General features: G+C 46.5%; 1 protein-coding gene across 1 annotated transcript in view; it reads left to right on the top strand.

Annotated features, from left to right (window-relative positions):
• The window catches only part of DGAT2 (diacylglycerol O-acyltransferase 2), a 38,785-nt gene extending 26,293 nt beyond the window's left edge, over positions 1 to 12,492 (top strand). The window contains exons 5-8 of the mRNA XM_037882636.2: positions 5,197 to 5,401; positions 8,197 to 8,371; positions 9,482 to 9,684; positions 10,959 to 12,492. Coding sequence (XP_037738564.1) covers positions 5,197 to 5,401; positions 8,197 to 8,371; positions 9,482 to 9,684; positions 10,959 to 11,113 — 738 coding nt within the window. The 3' untranslated portion in view covers positions 11,114 to 12,492. The remainder of the gene's footprint in view (positions 1 to 5,196; positions 5,402 to 8,196; positions 8,372 to 9,481; positions 9,685 to 10,958) is intronic.
• Positions 12,493 to 22,028: the final 9,536 nt, after the last annotated feature.

Genomic DNA, 22,028 nt, shown 5'->3' on the forward strand with positions numbered 1-22,028 from the left:
CTGACTGCCCCAGCCCCTTTACCGTGCTGCGCAAAGCAGTATGTCTGGCAGCCACGCTGCCTGGCCGGAGCCAGACGCGCTACCCTGCATGAATGCGCAGCCCCGCCGCCTGGAGCGCTGCCTGCACGGTGGCGTGGCTGCAGGGAATGGGGGACAGCAGGGGAGGGGCCGGGGGCTGGCTAGCCTCCTGGGACAGGAACTCAGGGGCCGGGCAGGATGGCCCACGGGCCACCTCCGGCCTGTGGGACCGTAGTTTGCCCACCTCTGCTTTAGGATCTCTATACTAAAGTAGTATTGTGTGTACAGGGGAAAACAAAACCGTGGGCAGTTATGGACTACTCTCCCTCTTAATCAGTAGGCAGGCCCTGTAGGCGTTTGTGGGAAATGCCATGCTCAGAGCAGTGGTCCATCTAGTCCATGGTCCTGCCATTAACCGTGGCCAATGGTGGCTTTAAAGGAAAGTGCAAAAAATTCCTCCTGGGTAACTTGTGCCCAGGGAAAGTTTCCTTCTAGCCTGTGCCAGGAATAGGTTTGGCTGAAGCCCTGACACAGGAGCATTTATCATGCTTCCAAAGCTCTTATTCTTTTACTTTATTATAATTCTGGATTTTCTCCCCCCCCCCCCACCCACCTGAGTGTTGCTCTCAAAAAGCCCCCTTGCTTTGTTGGAAATGCCACATTACTCTGGGGTACAGCTTTTAAGAGCATCATGGTTGTGGGCTGCTCAGCGATGAACTCGCTAAACCGGCACCTACCCTCTCAGCAGGTACCACAGAAATAACTGACTGGCCTGTCCCATCCTTCTGGGATGCTGTACAAAGGAAGGGCAGTGGGCTGTGTTACATTGAGGCGAGAAGGGGAGGATGTAGTTTTCTGACTCTGACAAGGTTATCTCATGTGCCAGACGTCCACCAGGCTGGAGGAGTTGTGGGGAACACCTGTCCATCTTCTGCACATAAAAGCCACACGTGGTGCCGAGATCCCTGTAAACGGCACAGCAACACCAAAGGGGCCTTGAGCTGTTCAGCATGGGGTTGCACACGTCTCTTGGCGGCCGTTTACACTGCTGTCGGGAGGTGTGACTGCAGAATGCATAGGCCTACCGGCACTAGCTTGGATTGAGCGAGCTTGGGTAACGCTAGCACTATAGATGCAGCGGCATGGGCTAGCTGTCGAAGCGTGTACCCAGAGTACTAGGTGGGACTGTACTCCAGGGGCTAGCCCGTTCCACCATAGCCCTGCTGCTATTTTTAGTGAGCTAGCTCGATCAAAGCTAGCTCGGGCCTGTCCACACATGAGGCAATCCCACCTCACGGCGGCAGTGTAGACCTACCCGTGGGGTTTCTGTAGGCCACTCACAATTCTCTGAGAGGGGGTAATGGAAGACGCCTCGTTGCAGCTGCAGCTTCCAGAAGGCTGGCAGGGTTGCAAAAGGGCTTCCTGTCCAGTGGAAGCCGAGACAGTTTAGGGTCCAATGGCAAACTGACACTGCTGTAGAGTGTGGCTTTCAGAGCCCCTGAAGGGTGTGAGCTCTCTCCTAAAGTAACCTCTCGGGGGAAAAACAAAAGCACGTGGGATTCAGGGTGACTAAGTACAGCTGCTGGGATGAGCTGGCTCTCTTCCGACTCTCACTGTGTGGTCACTGAGGCATACAGAAGGGGCAGGCTCTGCATATGCATTGTTAGAATGCAGAAATGTAACCCAGACCTTGCAGCATCTTTAATTAGAAGGTCTCTGAGCTGTAACCCCAAGCAGCCTTACTCATGAGAGAGGTATGGCCCCATCCCTTCACAGCTGAGGAAACTGAGCCACTGAGATCAAATAACTTGCCACAGGTCATACAGAAAGTTCGTCACAGAGCTGGCAATGGAAGCAGGACTTACAGGTTCCCTGTCCTTCTCTATTATCTAGACTACTCCAGCCATCGGAAAGCTGTCCTTAGTGGTTTGTACTGCTAGTTTGTCCCTTTGCCGTCAATCAGATTCACTTAAGTCGATGTTTTAAAGCTCCTTCACCCTTTTAACTACAGAGCGCCTAAGGCTCTAAGGCTATGAATAAATGTACTACATGTAACTTATAGACTCTGGGGCTGGTTAAACCAAACTGCAGGTGTACTGTGGCCATCTTCCTTGCCCAGGCCTACTAGTCTCTTCTTGCTACCTGTCTCCCTCCCCCAGTACTAGGGAAAGAGAAATTGGGTACTGCTATTTTACCCATAAGTGAATTTTCAGTCTCTCTCTACCTATTCCCCTCCATTTGTTATCCCTACTACTCCTGAAAAACCGTCTCCATTTCTTGGTCTAGCCACGTGACTTTTTCTTGCTTCCCAAAGCCATAAGGATGTGGAATGTCCTTCCTGCTATGTCCAGGTGGTGGAACAAAGCAAGGTGGCAGAACAGGCCCTACAGTGCCAATTAATGATGCACCAGCAGTGCGTTTAGTAATGGAGTTAAATGCAAAAAGATTGCATCTGTTTCTTTTTCTGCTGATGAGACATGAAACAGTTTTTAGCTTTAAAAACACATGGCGCCTTATTCTCAAAGATTGTGAGCGCTAGAATATAATCTTTGTTCTAGGTTTGTACAGTGCCTGGCACAATGGAATCCTGGTCTGTGATTGAGGATCTTGGGTATTACTGCAGTACAAACCATAAATAATTGAGCTTTTTCAGAAAGCTCATCTAGAGCTTATTGTTCTGGGGGCTCAAAATCAGACCTTTGGGGTTTCTTCCTCCGGAGAAGGAAAACAGATTTGCTTTGTCATCTTGCCCGGCTTTTCTTTTCATGAGATTAAAACCCTGAAAAAAATATTGCCCTAATTTATAAAGCGATAAGCTTGAATCTTGACATGGGGGGTGGCGCTTAGCAAAACAGGGTCCCCTCCTGCTCAAGAACTCTGGCTGCTACCATATTGTAAAAAAATCTCTGAGCATCTTAAAAATGCTCCTGGGATATTAGTCACACACAATTTATAACCATGTAAATCCCTGGGGAAGATAATAATCCATGCATTTAACCTGCTGAAGTATCATTCATGTGCTTTTTCAGAACAAATGTGTTACTGTGCGGTAGATTGTTTTTGAGAGTACCTTCCTCTGTTTGATTCAAACTCCTGGGCACTTGATTAATTGCAGAGTATTAGGTACTTTTTGGTGATCTGTAATCTTGGCAACTCAGGACAACATGACTTGATTTCTGTTGCCTGGAAATCTTTGCTTAAAATGTGTTGTGATGGTGCAAACCTACTTTCACCAGATATTTGAAAAGTTTCTGCATTCTTTCAAATGCAACCTACTTCATGTGCATACAAACGCCAGGGCGCTAGATTTATTACAACACGTTAGGCCCACAGAGATGCTTTTCGGTGCTTTGTAGTTTTGTCAAGTCATGTTGTCATTATCATCAAGAAACTTCTTGGGGTAAATCAGCTATGATGGTGCAACATTGTCAGTTTTTTGGAAAGTTTCTCTGCTCTTTCAAATACAGCTTATTACATATTCATACCAAGGGCCATATTCTGCCTTTAGACATATGAGAGATTTGTAAGCTCTTTGGGGAAGGAAATGTGCAAACACATAACAAAAAAGATATCACCTAGCACAATGGTATCCTGGCTCATGACTGGGGTTCCTGAGTGCTACCACAATACCTACACATGAGTGCAGCTCCCACTGAAGTTAACCCATTAAACTGACTTGAATGCAAAATGCATGTAGATATCTGAGGCCAAAATTTAGATTGTGATGTGTTGTACTGTATACTACAACACAGCAGCTAAAGTTTCTGCTTTTTTGGAACTCAGCAGAATATGTAGAGTCTCTTATTCTGAATGCACCATCTGAAACAAAGCAAATCTCTCTGCTCCTGCATCCACCAAGGAATTCTGTTCAGTGATCCCTGTTTTTGCCTTGTGAAAGACCAGTTGATAGCTTGTATAAGATATGCAGGCTTTAATGGCAGAAGTCACTCACAGATGCAAAGCCATGCAGTACTCGTATGCTGTGATTACAGGTACAATGAACTGCGTGACAATTATTGGATTTCCTTTCCCAGTCCAATGGCTTTTCAAGGGGTTTTTTGGTGGGCTAAATATTAACAGGTGTTTCACTGAGTAAGTGAAACCAGTTTGCAACTGGCACAGCTTTAGGCAGGATGTGGATTTTTCTCTGCACTTTGTTTGCTATGTGTGCCTGAGAACTAAGACGCACTGATGAAATTTGAATTTGTCTGGGAGGGATTGATTCTGTGCCAGTCTGTCTTCTCCTTATTTTCAAATGGCCAGAAAACTCTCAATCTTGAATCAAAAGGGCTTGTCACTTGGATTCCTGTACAGTTCCTCCAGGAACTGAACAGTACCAGCCACTGGTTATGAAGGCCTTGTGCATTCACTTTGGGCATTTTAGAAGAGTTGGGGAAGGATAGGATCACTTAGGAAAGTAAAGATCTCACTAACGTGGGAAGAAAAAAGTTACAGAAATTGTCTGCTGCCAGTCAAGTGCAAACCATGTTGAGGCTGCTTATTTGGGGAGGTGACTAAATCTAAACTGCTCTAGAAGCACAAAGCAGCAGATGGGGTTTCAGGGAGTCACAGAGCCTGCATTCGGATACTCACAAATTTTAATTTTGCTAGCAGCTACAGGTAACAAATATGGGAAATGGTTTTCCTTAGTTCCTGTGCAATAATTCAGTCAAAAGGGCTTTGTGGCATGAAGTACAGCCTCTGCTTCCAGGACTGCAAAGAATATGATTTCAGGACATGAGGGATGGCAGGAAGGGCATTGAAGGGAAATGGTTTTTGCTGAAACCCAGTCGGTCCCTTAAACATGGCAAAGTGAGTGTGTGGTCCCATGATAGGGAACACACATTCATTCAATATTTGCCTCTTAACTGTAGGGAGCCAAAAGGATTTTCTTGTTGAATCTTTCATTTCCACCATCCTGACTGAATTCAAGATGGCATGTCCTGTATTTCCTTGGTGGTTGGTGATGGGAGGTAAATTTCGGGCCTGGGATAAGATGATCAGCATTGGTGAACTGGACACGAACGCTTTTGAAATTTTGCAGATTTCAAAATTTAGTGTCAAACTTACTTTTCAAAACCTCCTTTTTCTCTTGGCCTTAAGTTGTCTCATGCAAGAGAATTTCTGCATGCAATTTCGCTGGCATTCTGACTTTACGACCCTTTCTCTCTTTCTCAGCTGGTTAAAACCCACAATCTGCTGACGAACAGGAATTACATTTTTGGCTACCACCCGCATGGAATCATGGGCTTGGGGGCTTTCTGCAACTTCAGCACAGAAGCCACTGGTGTTGGCCAGAAGTTTCCTGGGATCAGACCATACCTTGCTACGTTAGCTGGGAACTTTAGAATGCCTATTTTGAGGGACTACTTAATGTCTGGCGGTAAGAGCTCCTCTTCCTCTATCCCTCTTCCCCACCTAGCCACCCTCCAGATTCTCTTTTCCCCCCTCCCCCATATCTTGCCATGTTTCTAAGAAACACTGCCGGTGAGCAATCTAGCAGTAGCACCGATGGATGTGGGCTAAAGGATACAATAAGCCTCTTCCATCTCCTAAGATCTATTGAGCATTTGGAGGTGGTGAGAAGAAACAGGCCAAATTTATGTCTAGCAAATGTAAGTGTTCTCTTTAGTGCTTGATATTTTAATACTGAGGTTAACTTTGCTTCTCAATCCTATTGTATTTACAGTAATTACCAGAAAGGTTATAGAAAATTGGTAGTTAGTACAAGTTTCCCCCTTAAAGACATAAACTCTGATGGCCCGGAAAGGAATGTTAGGGTAGGTCTCCGCTACAGAAATTACATCGTTGCTGCTGCCCACCTGTAGGGCTTTGATGAAGAGTGCTCTCCCATTGGCTTAGTAGTTGCTCCACCTCTGCGAGACACGGTAGCTATGTTGCCGGGGGAAGCTCTCCTGCCAGTGCAGCGCTGTCTCCGGAGGGGGCGAAGGTCGGTATAATTGTTGCTCAGGGGTGTGGATTTTTCACACCTCTGAGCAACGTACTTGTACTGAAATAAGTGTGTGGTGTAGACTTGGCCTTAGGAAGGAGACTTCTTAGCTCTGGAATGACTCAGACCTGCTCTGTGTGGCGATAGGCTGCGGTGAGGTTACACTCTGGGCTTGACGACATGAACACTTAGTTTGTGGCGAGCTGGAGGTGTGGGTCTAGCCTGCCATGGACTGTCCGCGTGCAGTGTGATGCTTCGCATTAATAGTCTGCTCATGTGCTTTTATCTAGTCTGGGAAAAAAAAAAAAAAAAAAAAAAGACAAAGAGGGCTAGCTCCAAGCACTGTAACGAACTCTCACACACGCACACACACGCAGAGTGTGCGCAGACAGACAATGACAGCACCCTGGGGTAGACTGTCACCACAGCTTGCTACCAAGGAGGGATGGTCTCTTGCTAACCTGCATGTCATACGCACTAGTTAGCGACCCACCACGGATAAAGACGAGCTAATGGTATTGTGTCAGCTTGCAGCTGTTCCATAAAGTGCTTTTTCCTTCAAAAGGAAGCTGTCTCTCCATTTAGATGGGGCTGGGGGGATTAACCAATGAAATTGATCTTGCTATGTTGCACTAATACATCTCATTCATTCCAGTCTTTAAATGGTGTATGTTGTAGGTTCTAGTGAGGAAGCGGTCACCGATTTCAGGAAAACTACGAGTCATTTGACTGTACTGTTAGTGTATCTGAAACTGAATTTAGGAACAAGGACACTTTTTCTAGGCTATTCATGTTTGTGAGAATAACCTTACTATAAAATCCCTGTATTTCAGGAATCTGAGAATAAACTGCATTTATTTTGAATATATTTGGCATTGTCAATTAAGTGATATTTAATAAAGCTGGAAAATCCCCCTTTTCTACTTCTGATCGGAATTTTAAGCTCCTTGGAGCATTATGCCCTCCTGTAGGGCTGTATAATGGATGGTATTCACCTACTCTCCTGCAGACTGTACCCTCATCTTTGCCAGTGCAGGGTTCTTAGGAGAATTATGCTGCAGTAATGAAGGCACCACCAGAATACATTTTCACCATACGTACTTTCTGGTTTGAGAACAGAACAGAAAGTGTCTAGCTTGCCTTAACTAACTTCTAGCACTCTCCACTCTGAAGTGCAGTGTCGAAAAATGCACTAGTGCTTTGGCTAATCAGCTCTGGGATAAAGAGATCCCAGTGTGAAGGTGCATTGTGCATTTCTTGCTTTCCACCCCAGAATGCAACACTAAAGCATCTCTCTAGGGAAATGAGATTTCTTCCCCCACTATTTCCTTCATGGTTTCACACTCTGTCCCCCAGCTAAAACCATCCATGACAATATTCAGAAAATCCTGCAAAATTGACTGAGCACTCGAGAATTTTCTCCCTTTAATAAATGTAAAACTACTCTTATTGCCACAGAATTTGGGGGGCAGGATTTCTCCCTTAAATTAGACAGCCCTATGGCTCTTAGACAAATGGGCATTCATCTCTGAGTGCAGAAGTGAGCCCTTATGTGCTAGCAGTTCCAGCACTGCACCAGTGAGAAATACTGCGAACTGAAAGGGTAAAGTTCAGTGCCTATGTGCCAGAGCAATTATGTGCTAGAATAGCAAAAGGTCATTGGGATTAGGGGCCTTGTACTGATGTAAGACTAGTGCTGCATCTATAGATTTTAGGCCCATCTTTTTAAAGGTATTTGGGCATTGCTGTGCCCTGTGTTGCAGCACCTAACTAATTTAGGAGTGAAAATATTTTCAAAGGGGATTTAGGCACTTAGGAGCCCAAATACCATCAGGTATCAATGAAATTGAAATGCTTAAGTGCTTAAATCCCTTCTGAAAATGAGATTTAGGCTTCTAAATCACTTAGATGTTGCAATGCTGAGCTCAGCATGCCCATATGACTTTAAAAATCTTTGGAGTTCCTTTTGGTCTCTGGGGATTTTCATTCTATATTAGGAAGATGCTCAGCCTACTTTGGACTATCCAGCTGGTTTATAATAGCTGGAATTGAATAAGTGCTGTCTCTCACCCTGGGGGATAGGGGGAAATACTCGTTAAAAGTTGGGGATTGTGCAGAGCTTTGTTTTCAAAACCAAGTGTGTCTCCCCCCACCCACTCATCTTCTGCACTGCAAACAGCAAGTCTTCAGTAATTTCTAGCTAGATTTTTCTCTCCTGCAATGCTCAGGTATCTGTCCTGTGAACCGCGACAGCATAGATTACATCCTGTCCAAGAACGGCAGTGGAAATGCAATTGTCATTGTGGTGGGAGGAGCTGCGGAGTCCCTGAACTGCACACCCGGGAAGAACTCGGTGACTCTGAAAAATCGGAAGGGATTTGTGAAGCTGGCTCTACGACACGGGTAAAGGAGAAATCCACTCTAATCCAGAGCACTTTTTAATTTCCAGCACATCTATGGGAGTAGATTATAACAGCCCCTCCCCCTACGCTCTCCCTTGGTCATTACATGAAGCAATGAACTCCTTGGATTCACTCTTTCCATATTGTGTATGAGATTCTAGGATTTCAGGCATGAGAGCTTGTTCTTGCCTTTCCCTTTGGGGCTGTGTGTACATGGAGCAGTTTGCAGTGGAAGGAACTGACCTAGAGTAGTGGAGATCTTTCACTTGTAGTGTTCGTTTCCCTCGTTATTTCTTTGATATAAAACAGCTTTGGCAACATCTACAGTTACCACTGCCATCTGCACAAATGCGGTAAGACTCTGCTGTTCCAAAGCCTGTATTGTCCTTTACTTTGTTCCACTTCCACGGTATTGTTCTGCCCAACCCTGAAATAGGAACCAGATAAACTTTTTGTTTGTGCGCACCTCTATGAAACTGGCAGTTCCAGTGCTTGCTTCAGTCCTTACACAAACAGAGCTGCATGGGAAGTGGTTTGTGGCTAGCTCACCATTTTTTTCTAATTTGGGGGTTGTTTTTTTCACATGTTAAGTACTTGTATTATGCTAACTCCTAGCGGAGATCATTGTGCTAGGCATTCTGTGCACTGTACATATACATGGGCAGTCCCAGCCCCAAAGATCTTGCCATTTGAAGACAAGGCAAAGCGTGGTAGAAAAATGGGGGAAATCCTTCCTTACAGATGAGAAATAGAAAGATTTAAACGATTGGCCCAAGGAATCTGTAGCAGAGCCAGGAATTGAACCCGGATCTCCTGAGCCTGTCTGTCTGCTTTAATCACAATCCCATCCTCCCTCTCTAGTCGATTTGTACACCTGACGGGCACCCACTGGAGCTTATTGCATCTTGCAGGCGTCGTAACTCCTAGCAATAGGGAAGGCTCGTTTTGTCTGTTGCAGGCAAAGTTGCTGTGAATACAGCGTGCAGAAAATCAGCAGGAGCCTCTTCTGCGGCTCTTCTTTGTTCAGGCATGTGCCTGTTGGCACTGAGCCTAGAAGCTGATCTCCAGCCTCTGGAAGGTTTTGACTCATGTCTGGTTTTTTTATTTGTAGAGCGGATTTGGTCCCGGTGTATTCATTTGGCGAGAACGAGGTTTACAAGCAAGTGATCTTTGAGGAGGGCTCCTGGGGAAGATGGGTCCAGAAGAAGTTTCAAAAACACATTGGTTTTGCTCCATGCATATTCCATGGCCGTGGCCTCTTCTCTTCCAACACCTGGGGATTGCTACCGTATTCCAAGCCCATCACCACTGTTGGTAAGCACTGGATTTGAACATGTACATGACATACAGCACCACACTGTTCTGTTGGGCTGGAGAAGAGGCTGGTTTAGTGGACTCTGTTGAGGTTTGGATAACTAGACTCCCTGGATCCAAAGGCTCAGATTCAAGCAGGATGAACTTAGCCCTTTATCCTTCTAAGAATAACTGAGTTTCTTGCAGTTACCATGTTATTTAGCAGAAGTTGTTGCACTGGGTCACTCTCTAGAATCCAGATCTGTGTCGGGATCCCACTCCAGACTGAGTGTTCTGACACTGAGCTCCCTCTTTGTTCTCACCTCCCAAAGCACCAAGCTTTTCAGGAGGGAGAAACAGCCCAGTTCTATGCAGGGTTTCTTTTACTGCAGCTTGTATGTTAGGTCTCTAATTCATCAGTTTTAAAAATTACAGCAGTTACTTGGACCTACCAGAAACTGAGACTCTTGAAGTCAGCTAAAGGATCCACAGTGTAGGAAAAATCCATCCTACGGCAATTGCCTAAGCTCTGCAGACAGTCCAAAGTTATCATTGTTTCCCTACTCTGTCCCCCTTCTCTCCATGTGGATCCTATGTGAATATCCTATTTACAGTATTGTAAAGCCACATCTCCCTTTGTGACCCAGATAAGAACAGCACAGGACCAATAGCCAACTCAGCAGAGTGCAGAAGATCAGTATATTTGGCATGGACCACCCAGGAACAGTTCAGTGAGCTAGATTATTATACCTTTCTGCACAGGGTAATGTATAAGCAGCACTACCCCAGGCGTTGCACCAGGAGGCGTTGAATTCCTGAGACATCCCGCTAAGATACAATTCCTCCTCCTTGCTCTTGAAGGGGTAGTAAGTTACCGCCAGTCTGTAACTGCAGAAGTTACTACACCCTTTGGTGCAGTGGCAGCAAAATTTGCACTGATGTAACTTTGATTCTGCTACAACCACTGTAATTGGCGACTGAAGACACGCTCTGCACCACTGGAAACCAGGGATGTACCAGTGTGACTTGCATTCTGAGGCAAAGCTCGCTGAACGCTCTGGGAATCTCCAATAACTGCAGTGGGCTTTGGATAAGCCCCTTAGTGTGTTAAATTATTCTGGTGCAATCCCTGTCTTACACCATTGCAGAGCATCTACACTGGGGGCTGCACAAACTTAGCTACACCAGTGCAAAACGCCAGCATAGACAGGACTCTAGACAATGCAGAAACCTCAGACGCTCTGTTGGGAGAAAAAGCTAATGTTCTGGTTCGGTTTTCTTTTTTTTCATTTCAGTTGGGGAGCCTATCACCATTCCCAAAATTGACCATCCGAGCCAGAGGGAGGTAGACTTTTATCACCGCATGTATGTGAGCTCTCTGATTAAACTCTTTGACAAGTACAAGACTAAGTTTGGCCTGCCAGAGACTGAGGTATTGGACATCAACTGAGAGAACTACGTTTGACCTGGTGTTGACCTGCTCGAAATCAGAGTTGGAGATGGGGTCTCCAGAAGTCCACATTGTTTTTTGTTCTATAAATCTGAAAGCATGTGTGGATGGGTGTCTGTTTTTAACGGAAAAAAGTTTGTTAAACTATTCAAATGTTAGACCTTTTTAAAAATAAAAAAAATCTTGCTTGAGATACATCCCATTACAAAGTGCTGTCACTATCCAGAAGAATATTATGATTCCCCACAGCTGTGGGAATGAGGACAGAGGAAAACATGATACCCATTGGAATCTGCTATATAATATTTCTGATGGTGGATGGTGGACTTTAAATATTCCCACTGCTACAGGTTCTTACCAGCAGTGGCACAGATTCTGCTGGGAGAGAAGGGTCCATTCATTTTGCAACCCAAAGAAAGCACTTATGGATTTGATAGTGACCCTAGTATTATAGGTACATTGCACAAGAACTGCTTTTAGATGTAGTTACATAGCACAAGGGTGTTTCTGGTTGGGAAAAGCCCCCTCTTAAAGCACAAATAATACAGTTTGATGGTTGGGCCCAGTTTTATAGCTTCTGCTGTGCATGGTGTTGGAAACCAAAAGAACTTGTAACTCTAATGGACCATGTTATTTCCATACTGTATATTTAGCTCCCTATTTTTAATTTTTGAATGTCTTTATAAGCAGGTCTGACTTTAGATGGTACTTGAATGTGTGTTGTATGAGAAAATGTTGGAAGCGCTCAGTATTAGCCAGCAATACTTTAAACAAACTCTAGAAGTATTGGGAGGTGCAATTTTATGTGAATGTAGCAGTGGCCCTGATCCTGCAAACACTCAGGGATGTGCAGTGGGGTGAATCTGATGGGGCTGTTCACATGCATAAAGTGATACATGTGTTTGCAAGATCAGGGTCCAAATGTAAAGTTGGGAATGAATTCTGCTGTTTAAAGAGGAGTTTATAAAAAATTATAATATATTCCATGCTGTGAATGTGAGAGAGTAGCCTTTCTGCACAGGATATACATCTGACTGTTTTTTTTAAATGTTTGTTTACATGGATGTTGACACTTATGCTTGTAGGGAGATGTATTATTCAGAGTACTCTGTGTGTGTGTGTGTGTGTGTGTGTGTGTGTGTGTGTGTGTAATTTAAAGCATTGCACTACTGCATGTGTAACCTGCCTTCTTCAACAGTTAATTGTTGAGTGTATTGAAGCTCTGAAACGTGCCTTTGTATTATGCAAGAGGACAGTCCTGGAATCTTGCATCACACCTAAATGTTCCTCCTTTCCTATTTGATGGAATATTGTACCACATCCAAACTTTGTGTACAAATTTATAGAAATAAATTTGAGCAAAAATAGTTCATACCCTCCTCTCCTGTGCCATGGCTCTCTTTTGCATCATACAGATGTGTAGCTGGGTTCCTTAAATGTTATCTGAGGCTATTTGGTTTATTTTATTTAGACTGTGTTGCAAGTGCTCCTCCAACACTCTCTGGTTACGTGTGCATTAGGGCAATGACAACCTAGAGATTAACCAGTAGTAAATCTTCCCCTCTCAACTGCTCAGAAATTAAACACTTACTTCCCAGAGATCCTTCATGAGCCCCAGGTTTGGAGTTCAGCCCTGCAAAGTGTTGAAACACCTCTTGTGAGGATCTTATACATCAGTTACTACTTCAAGTAGTGTCCTGATGGGTGCTCCACTGTAGGGGTGTCTGCATCCCTGTGCTGCTGATTGGAGAGCTTTGGGAGCATGCACTGCTCCTCGCATGCAAACCCTCCTCAGTTCCTTCTCAACCATGCTTGGCTAGAGAGGGGGCTATAGCTGTCCATTCATAGCTCATTAATGCTTTTAGAATTGCTAATTTTTAGCTTCCCCGGAAAGCCTCCTTTCTTTACTTTGTTTACATTTTATTTTAGACATTGCCTTTTTAATAATAATAAAAAAAAATTCTTTCACCAACCCCTTGGTATGTCCAGCACCCCCGCTTCCCCCTCCCCACTTCAAAAAGTGTCTCAGTCGCAAGGAATCTATCCCAGTGACTGATGGACACTCACAAGTGTGTTCACAACCTGGGAGAAAGACTTTCCACAGAAGTGTGGGTGGCTTGTGTCAGCAACTGAAACCCTTATCCAGGGAAGATGGAGAACTGAGGCTCAAACTCCTACTCAAGGAGTCAGCCCTTCAACTTCCTGAGTCCCAGTGGGAGCCCTCACCACAACCCTCCACTTCTAAGGGAGGTGAGCACAGACACCCACGAGCCACTCACGCAAGGCCTCTAAGGCAAGGACTAGGAGTCCCCACGGAGAGCCACAATCAAATTGAAAAGAATCTGATGAAGCGAGCTGTAGCTCATGAAAGCTTATACTCAAATAAATTTGTTAGTCTCTAAGGTGCCACAAGTCCTCCTTTCCTTTTTGCAGCTCAGTCGGTATCAATGGTATGGACAGAACCAAAGCCATCTAAATCTGGTACCCAGGGCAAACGTGGTACCAGACCAACAGAGCTAGTTAACTCTCTTAATGCCCAAACACTGTATAAAATGTACAAATTATAATGCACATATATACACACACCTAATATATAGAACTATAATAATTTGTCCTGGACACTGAAGATGGCTGCCTTGAGCCCTTGAAGTCCTAGATTTAGATCATTCAGGTGAGAGAATATATCGGACAAGTAGCCCAGCCATGAGAGCCAAGCTGTCATACAGACAGTGAGAGTGGGAATAGGTGGTCTGTCAAGAATACCTTGAACTGGGCATGAAGTTCAAAGCAATGTGCCAAGGCCTTGCCCTGTGACAGGTGTCAAACCTCCTTGTGGAGCAATAGATTAACCTGCTTGCTTCCCATCTCATTACATAGAGTGGAAAAGATTCTGGAGTTCAGTGGTTGAGCTTTTATAAAGTTTACAGTGCTGTCCCACACCTTCCAGTGGTGAGTTTGTGTTTTTTTTGTTTTTTGTTTTTTTGGACAGGAACCATGTTTATTTCATGGGCTACTGACTTACACTGGTCGATTGATTTCTACACACACCGGGAACACTCAGGCAGCAACCCCCTCTCCCCCACCTGGCTGGGCCGACAGGAGGGAACCGAATTCACACACACATGATTATTTCCTCCATGGGGCCAGTGGGCAGCGGATCAGCAGGGACGGTTCTATACACCTAGGCTCCTGCGCCCGAGGCGGCGAAGCAATGCCCCCGATCAGGAAATAGAAACGTTAAATAAATATGTACAGACGCGCCCGCAGGGGCCAGGCCGGAACAGGCAGGGGCTCAGTCCCCCATTCCTACTTTAGATGTCTGCAGGATGGCGACTATGATCCTGAAGAGCCCGATGGAGTTGGCGGGCATGCTTCTGGGAGCAAGTGCTTCCCTATGTATACTGCAATGCACCCACCTCGCATTGGGAGTGACTGCTCTGATTCGTGTCACTATTCCCCTGGGCTTACCAGTCATTGGTGCAGATGCCAATAGATCGTGACCTGATGATATCACTTTGATTTTGTGAAGTTGTCAAGCAACCAGAAAACCTCCTCCACTGTTCTGGAAGGCAGTGACTGGCAAAACACAACATCGTCCTGTATTGCACCTTTGTAAATATACCACACGTACACAAGAAGGGGAGCGAAGCCTGCCATGTCCACGGATTCGTCCAGCTGCAGAGCAAAGTACTGGCTACTAGTAATTGAGTTAGGAGATCGTGGGCCATGTCATCAATGCTGCTGCTATTTGATAATGGCAGGAACTGAATTAATTTTGGGGCCTGGTGCTTACCATGTCAGCAGCAGTAGTTCCTCTGCTACGGTGTGAGATTTTCCTGATTTTGCAACACTGACGCTCACTACCTATGGTGCTTCGAGGGCTTTACTGTTGTCAGCAGCAGCCGAGTGCAAAACTTTCTTGTTCGCCATTAACTGTGCCGGTGTCTGCTTGAAAAATTCTGGTGGTTTGTCCTTGTGTTCATGTTTTGTGTCCGAGGGTCTGCATAGAAGAGATGGTTTTAGGCTGTTGTTTGATAGGACTTCACTACATCCCACACCCTGCACCTGAGGCTATTCGCTGGCTCCAGTTCAGAGGTGGGCAAACTACGGCCCACGGGACCCTCCTGCCTGGCCCTTGAGCTCCTGGCCCGGGAGGCTAGTCCCCGGCCCCTCCCCTGCTGTTCCCCCTCCCACCCGCAGCCTCAGCTCACTGCGCTGCCGGCGCCATGCTCTGGGCGGGGGGCCTGTGAGCTCGTGGGGCAGCGCAGTGATAGAGCCTGGCCTGATCTGGTGCTCTGTGCTGCACGGTGCGATTGTAGCGCCGCCAGCCACCAGTGCTCCAGGCAGCATGGTAAGGGGGCAGGGAGTGGGGGGGTTGGATAGAGGGCAGGGGAGTTCGGGGTGGTGCTCAGGGGCTGAGGGTGTGGATAAGCATCAGGGCAGTCAGAGGGTGGGAAACGGGGGGGGTTGAATGGGGGCAGGGGTCCCGGGAGGGCAGTCAGGAAGGAGAGGAGGGGTTGGATGGGGCATTGGGGGGCAGTCAGGGGTGGGGTGTCCAGGGAGCAGGGGGGGTTGGATAGGGCAGGGGTCCCGGGGGGGGCAGTCAGGAATGAGAGGAGGGGTTGGATGGGGCAGTCAGGGCTGGGGTGTCTGGGGGCGGTCAGGGGACAGGGAGCTAGGGTTGGTGGATGGGGAAGGAGTCCCCGGAGGCGGCCAGGGGACAGGGAACAGGGAACAGGGTGGGTTGGATGGGGTAGGAGTCCCAGGGGCAGTCAGGGGGCGAGAAGGCGGGGGGGGGGGGTCGGATAGGGGGTCGCACAGCCTCCCTTAACCGGCCCTCTATACAGTTTTGGAAACCCAATGTGACCCTCAGGCCAAAAAGTTTGCCTGCCCGCCCCTGCTCCAGTCCAAGTAAATCCCATGCTGATGTACTTTTTGCCATTTATGTCTCTTTGATATAGATCCTGTTTTGTGACTGGTGTCGATGTTTCGCATCAGAGGCTGAGATCCATATGGTGAGTAAGTAGTCAGCGTCTCACTGGCGATTTCAGCAAGTGCACAGATACTGGCAAAAGAAATTTCATCACTTCGCTTCTGATCGCCGATACCTTGTGTGTTCTTACCATTGCCTCTCTTTAGCCGTCTGTCCATATTTCACTGTTACGGACGGATATAGTGCAACACATACAACCAACCCCTCCACCCCCTTAAGTTCTGAGCTCAGTGAGACTGGACAGTTGCTGGGCAACTGAACCCGCACTGTGTGGTGATTCGGAAGTGAGGGCTCCGTACGCCAGCATCTCTGTGTATCTGTTTTCGTTGGTACATCTTGAAGTAACGACTGTATTTATACAACAAATTCCTACAGAGTTTTAAATCTTCATCTCAGTAGCCTATTATGAAGATGCAATAAATAAAAGAGTTAATAAAATCCACCATTACACAATTTCCCTGGCAGAGATGTCTTGTGTACTCCCAGCGATACACATGCCAGTTTGGGAACCCCTGCAAGGCTAGACACTGTGCGGAGATAAGAGAGAGCTGTCCAGGGGTGGACAGTTGCATCTGTGCTGCTCTTTGGCTTGGTTATTGGTTTCTACTTTTGTGTGCAGCCTAGTTAATCCTCATCTTTGGTTATTTGGGGAAACCTTCGGGAAAGAGATGAGTCATGCAGCATGACCTGAAGATGACAAGGGCTGAGCTTGTGACCACTCTCCAGGCGAGGGCAAAGAAAATATGCATCATTGTGGAGTCCTCACTGTACCAAAGACAGAAAGTTAATGCTGCGAGAAATTTGTCTGCAAGCAGGCTCAAATACTATATATTAAAACCAACAGACTGGGGAGCTGGGACTTAAACCACTGCTCCTTCAACACAAAAGAAGACAAGCCTGTCACACTTCAGAACTCTATCCCACAGTAGTAGATGGTCCCCAGTTCTCTAGATGCATCCGATGAAGTGAGCTGTAGCTCACGAAAGCTTATGCTCAAATAAATCTGTTAGTCTCTAAGGTGCCACAAGTCCTCCTTTTCTTTTTGCGAAACCTCAGTAGGCAGGTTGGCTGTTAGTACTAGGCAGGTGATAAAAAGGATTCTTTTCCCCTAGATCAGAGGGTTCTCAACCTATTTACCCTTGTGGGTCGCATATGCAGCTCTCTGTGTGTGATGTGGGCCATATCCACACTATATACTACCTGTATCCTACAAATAGTACTGTATGGCCCCAAGGCTGTCACATGGGCTGCAGCTGTGTGCTGACTGGGTCGCAAGCAGCCCACAGGCTGCAGGTTGAGAACCACTGCTCTAGATGATCAGGACCAAGAGACCAGACAACATCCGTATCACTGTGCTCTAAGAAGCAAACACGTGCTGTCCGTGAAGACAGTCTGATGGGGCAGCTGATGTCTCGAGGCTAATTCAAAGTTAGGATCCCAGAATGTTTGAAATCACATTCCGTCGGATTTACAGAAAAGCTCTACCAGACCCGTGACAGGCCTGAGTACTGGGGCTTATGGTTAACATCTGATCTGTTGCAGGGGTTCTCTGTTATAACACATGCAGTGATGGGCCCAAGAGTCCCTGCAATTTGGTTCTGGACCTGGATCTGGGCTTTCCATCTCATGTCCACCTCTGCTTCCTGTATCCTGGAAACAGAAACGGTCAGGGCTGGTAACCTCGTGGCTTCACGTACACAGAAGCAGGGAGCCAAATGACTCATCAGTCCAGGATAACAGTAGCTAAGGACCAGCCTGCTCACTTCCTCCTGCTTTACTGACAATGAAAACTATCAGTTCCAGTGTTTGCTTTGCCAATGAGCTCACCTTGCCCACGAGAGATGAGATGTTCCACGCCCTTAACATGGCTGCCCTCTTGGAAAGGGGGTTTAGACCGATGTTGAGGAGAGGCCCTTTGGTGGTCCTGGATGGGAAGACAGCACCATGCTGGGGTTGCTGAAACATACTGCAGCTTCCTTCCTCTCTGAGCACCTGCACTCTGTGCAGACACCAAGGCTGCTAACCCTGATGGAAGCATCTGAAGGGCGCTCCACAATGAACCTCACAGAATCCTCCTCCCATGGCTTTTACTCTGGGAAGGTACAGGATAGCTCCGCGAGGCTTCTGCTTGGTTCTGCAGGATAGCTCTGCGCCATTGTAAGAGCTAAATACTGCACCAGGACCTGGCACTCACCTGCCTCGTGATCATGAGCAAGTCACTTCCCATCTCTGGGCCTCTGTTTCCTCCTCCCACGCTTGGTCTGGCTTGTCTGTTTTAATGGTAAGCTCTCTGGGGCAAGGGCTGGCTCTGACCACGCATCTGTACAGCATCTAGTGCAATGGGGCCCTGATCTCAGTCAGGGCTTCTGGGCACAGCCATCATACACATAGTAGTAAATAGTGTTGCTATCTATGGTTTCTGATTAACCCCTATTGACTTCCATTATCACCTTATTTTCCTCTACCGCTTTATTAATTGTTACAGCAAATGTCTTAGTATTAAAGGGAAACTTCTTGGGCTCCCCCTCTCCCCTGCAGTGTGCTTCCCTGTCTCTAGTCCACTGGGGCTATATCTTTCCCTAACGGTCTTCTCAGAAATAACTGCTAAGATTATTTCTGCTACTTCCTTTAGGTTAAGAGGAATCAAACCTTTCAGGTTTCATTATGTCCCCATTCCCTAGCTAGTCTCTAATCTGTCCTTGAGGCCTCTCTGTCCCCTTTTAGCTGGGATTGCATTCCTAAGCATTTCAACCTTCTCATTGTCACCTGTTACTTGTTCACCCCAGTGGGTGTGGAGGAGGTGGGGTTGTGCGGGGTTTACAGATCTGGATCAGAGCTACTGCCCCACACAGCACCCCAACCCTACTCCAGTCCCCCAAGGGCAGGCACAGCCTACTCATTGGCCCATCTGCACACACAGGGGAGCCCTAGATCTAGCTTTCCAGGATTCCAGCCCTGGCACAGCCCAGGTGCCACAGAGAGGCTGGGAGGGGCCAGGAGAAGCTGCAGGGGGTGCTGACCTTCCTCCGCTGGCCTCCCTGATAGGCTCAGAGCTGGGGCAGCAGGGAGGGACAGGATGGGGATGGGAGGGAAGAGGCACCCTGGGAAAGGCAACACCTCCAGCAGGGGCTCCAGGGACTCTCTGCACCCCTAGAGAGACCCCTCGGCCTCAACCCCACTGACAGTCACTGTACCCCTGGCCCCAGAGAGACCCCAGTTCTAACTGCACTGATCGTCACTGCACTCCCAGCCCCAGAGAGAGACCCCCCACTGATTCTCATTGTGCACATCAGCTCCCAATCCCCAGAGAGATCCTCCAACCCACTGAAGTTCACAGACTCCCTCCCCTCAAGTTCTCCATCCCCCAAACTCACAGGATGTGTAGAATCGTAGGATTGGAAGGGACCTCAAGAGGTCATCTAGTCCAGTCCTCTGCACTCAAGGCAGGACTAAATATTATCTAGACCATCCCTGACAGGTGTTTGTCCAACCTGTTCTTAAAAATCTCCAATGACGGAGATTCCACAACCTCCCTGGGCAACTTATTATAGTGCCTAACCACCCTGACAGTTAGGAAGTTTTCCCTAATGTCCAACCTAAACCTCCCTTGCTGCAATTTAAGCCCATTGCTTCTTGTCCTATCCTCAGAGGCCAAGAAGAACAATTTATGCATTTTATTTGAATAATTTGTATGAGGCCTATTGCCTCACTTAAAAACAATACCAAAAGGCATCAATAAAAACTACATGCGCTCACCTAGTATATGTATAAAGACATTGTGAAGTATCTGTATTAAATGCATGAACATTTATTTCACGTGTGTGTGTGTGGAGGGGTGGTTATGCTTGATCCCAACCCTCTGGCTTTCAAACCACTTGAAACACTGGTTCACCCTTCTTACTAAGTAGCAGTCAGAACTTTCCATTGTCACCTCTTGCTTCTCATGTACTTATTCAAAGTTTGCTCATCCCATTTTGCCACCTCATGCTAAAAGTACAGTATCTCACTTGGTGCCTGGCTCCTACAGTCACGCCCTGAAATTTCTTTAGTTATCGTGGGGAACGCCCTGCTCATTTTTTCTTAGCCTTGTAAAAGTAGAATTATCAATCCGATGAGAGTGGCTGAAAGAGTAGGCGGAATGGTCTTGTAGGTAAAGGGAAGACATGGGATGCCGGACTCCTGCATTCTGTTCTTAGCTCTGCCACATCACTTAGCCCGTCTGTGCCTCAGTTTCCTCCTCTGTAATATGGGAGATGTAGTCGTAGCTACCTACAAGAGTGTTGTGAGAATGAATTAACTGATGTTTCCTAAAGGCTCTGAGATCCACAGAGAGAAGGGGATAGTATTATATTAACAGAAACAGGGAGACTCTCAGGCTATCATATGCAAATATAGGAATAGCGAGTGATTTATTTATTTATTTTGGTCTTTACAGAAAGAATTGTCATCTCAGTTCTACCAAAAGAGACCAAATGGTGATCATGTGCTGCCCCCCAGGGGTCAATCAGTGTAGGGCCACAATAGAATATCTGGTTTTGTGTATCTTTTTGGAAAGTACTGAGAGTGGGAAGTACCGGGAAGGTGTTGTTTTTGTTTATTACATGTATTGCAGTAGCACCTAGGAGCCCCAATCACAAATGGGGACCCCATTGTGGATGGTGTCTGACGAACACAACAAAAAGACAGTCCCTGCCTCGTGCGTAAAAATGCGTTGTCGTTTTATCATCAACAGTGGGGCTATAATAAGGAATTTCTACAAAGAGAACTCTTCTAATCTTCACTCAGTAAAACTGTCCTTCAAAACGCCTGTTCTGTGTGAGTCACCAACACCTCAGTTTAACAGCGTTATGGGGGCTACCGTAAAACAGCACCTTCTTACCCAGAAGACATGCCCCATGTCTGCATTCCAAGCCATATCTCCTTATTTGTCATTTAAGCAATTTTTTAAAAACTAATTTTCAGTCCTGTTAGCCCTAAAGCATCAATACAGCTCTGGGAGAGTGCGATGGTTTTGATTTTGCAGCCAGACCTATATTGGAATAAGTAAGTGGCTCAGGGGTGTGAAAAATCCACCCCCCTGAGCGATGCAGTTATGCTGACCCCCCGCCCCCCCCCCCGTGTAGACAGCACTGTGTCAATGGGAGGCTCTCCTGTCAGCGTGGTAGCATCTTCACTGAAGCGCTACAGCGGTGCAGCTGCATTGTTTTAAGTGTAGACCTGCCCTGGCTCACACATGGTTAACAGAACTGTTCATTAAATTCCAATTAGAGTCTTAGAGGGTAAATTTGCAAGGCTGGCTAAAGCCATTTCTTTACTTGTAGACTGAGAAAATTTGATCTGGAGTCACAATAACCCACGACTATCATTTTAATGAGATGCCTTCCAGACACTTTAAAACACTCTTCCAAGCCAATAGGTTTTACTGATGTGTAGCAAGAGGTTGATGTGAAGGTTGGGTGCGTGTCTTGATTGTTAAATGGGTTGATCAACTCCACCTCTCATTGAGTTCAATGGGATTTGTGGGCACTCAGCACTTTGGAAAATCAGGCCCTCTGCTTATATTCAGCAGGACCTCAGTCTGTTTCATGAATTGAGTTTAGTGTGGATTTCGTGTCAGGAATCCCAGAGAGCATCAGAGGTTACTTTTTCCAGCTGAAGGGGTGTGAGGTGAGAAGGGGAAATTTAAACAAGCACCTAGATTCTTACTCCAATTGATGACTCATGGGACAAGATGGAGAGATTTTAGTTACAGATCATCATATAAAAGCTATTAAAAACCAAGTCTCTCTGGTCTTATAAAACATGATTTAATTTACACTAGGTTACAGTTGAAAATATTGTAACCCCCTCTGCCAAGCGGGCTGATGTCAGAGTCTTGCAGGTCACTTTCTTGTTGGCGGAGAAATCAGCAACACAAAGGCT

This window comes from Chelonia mydas, chromosome 1 (assembly GCF_015237465.2).
Source record: "Chelonia mydas isolate rCheMyd1 chromosome 1, rCheMyd1.pri.v2, whole genome shotgun sequence".
NCBI lineage: Eukaryota > Metazoa > Chordata > Testudines > Cheloniidae > Chelonia > Chelonia mydas.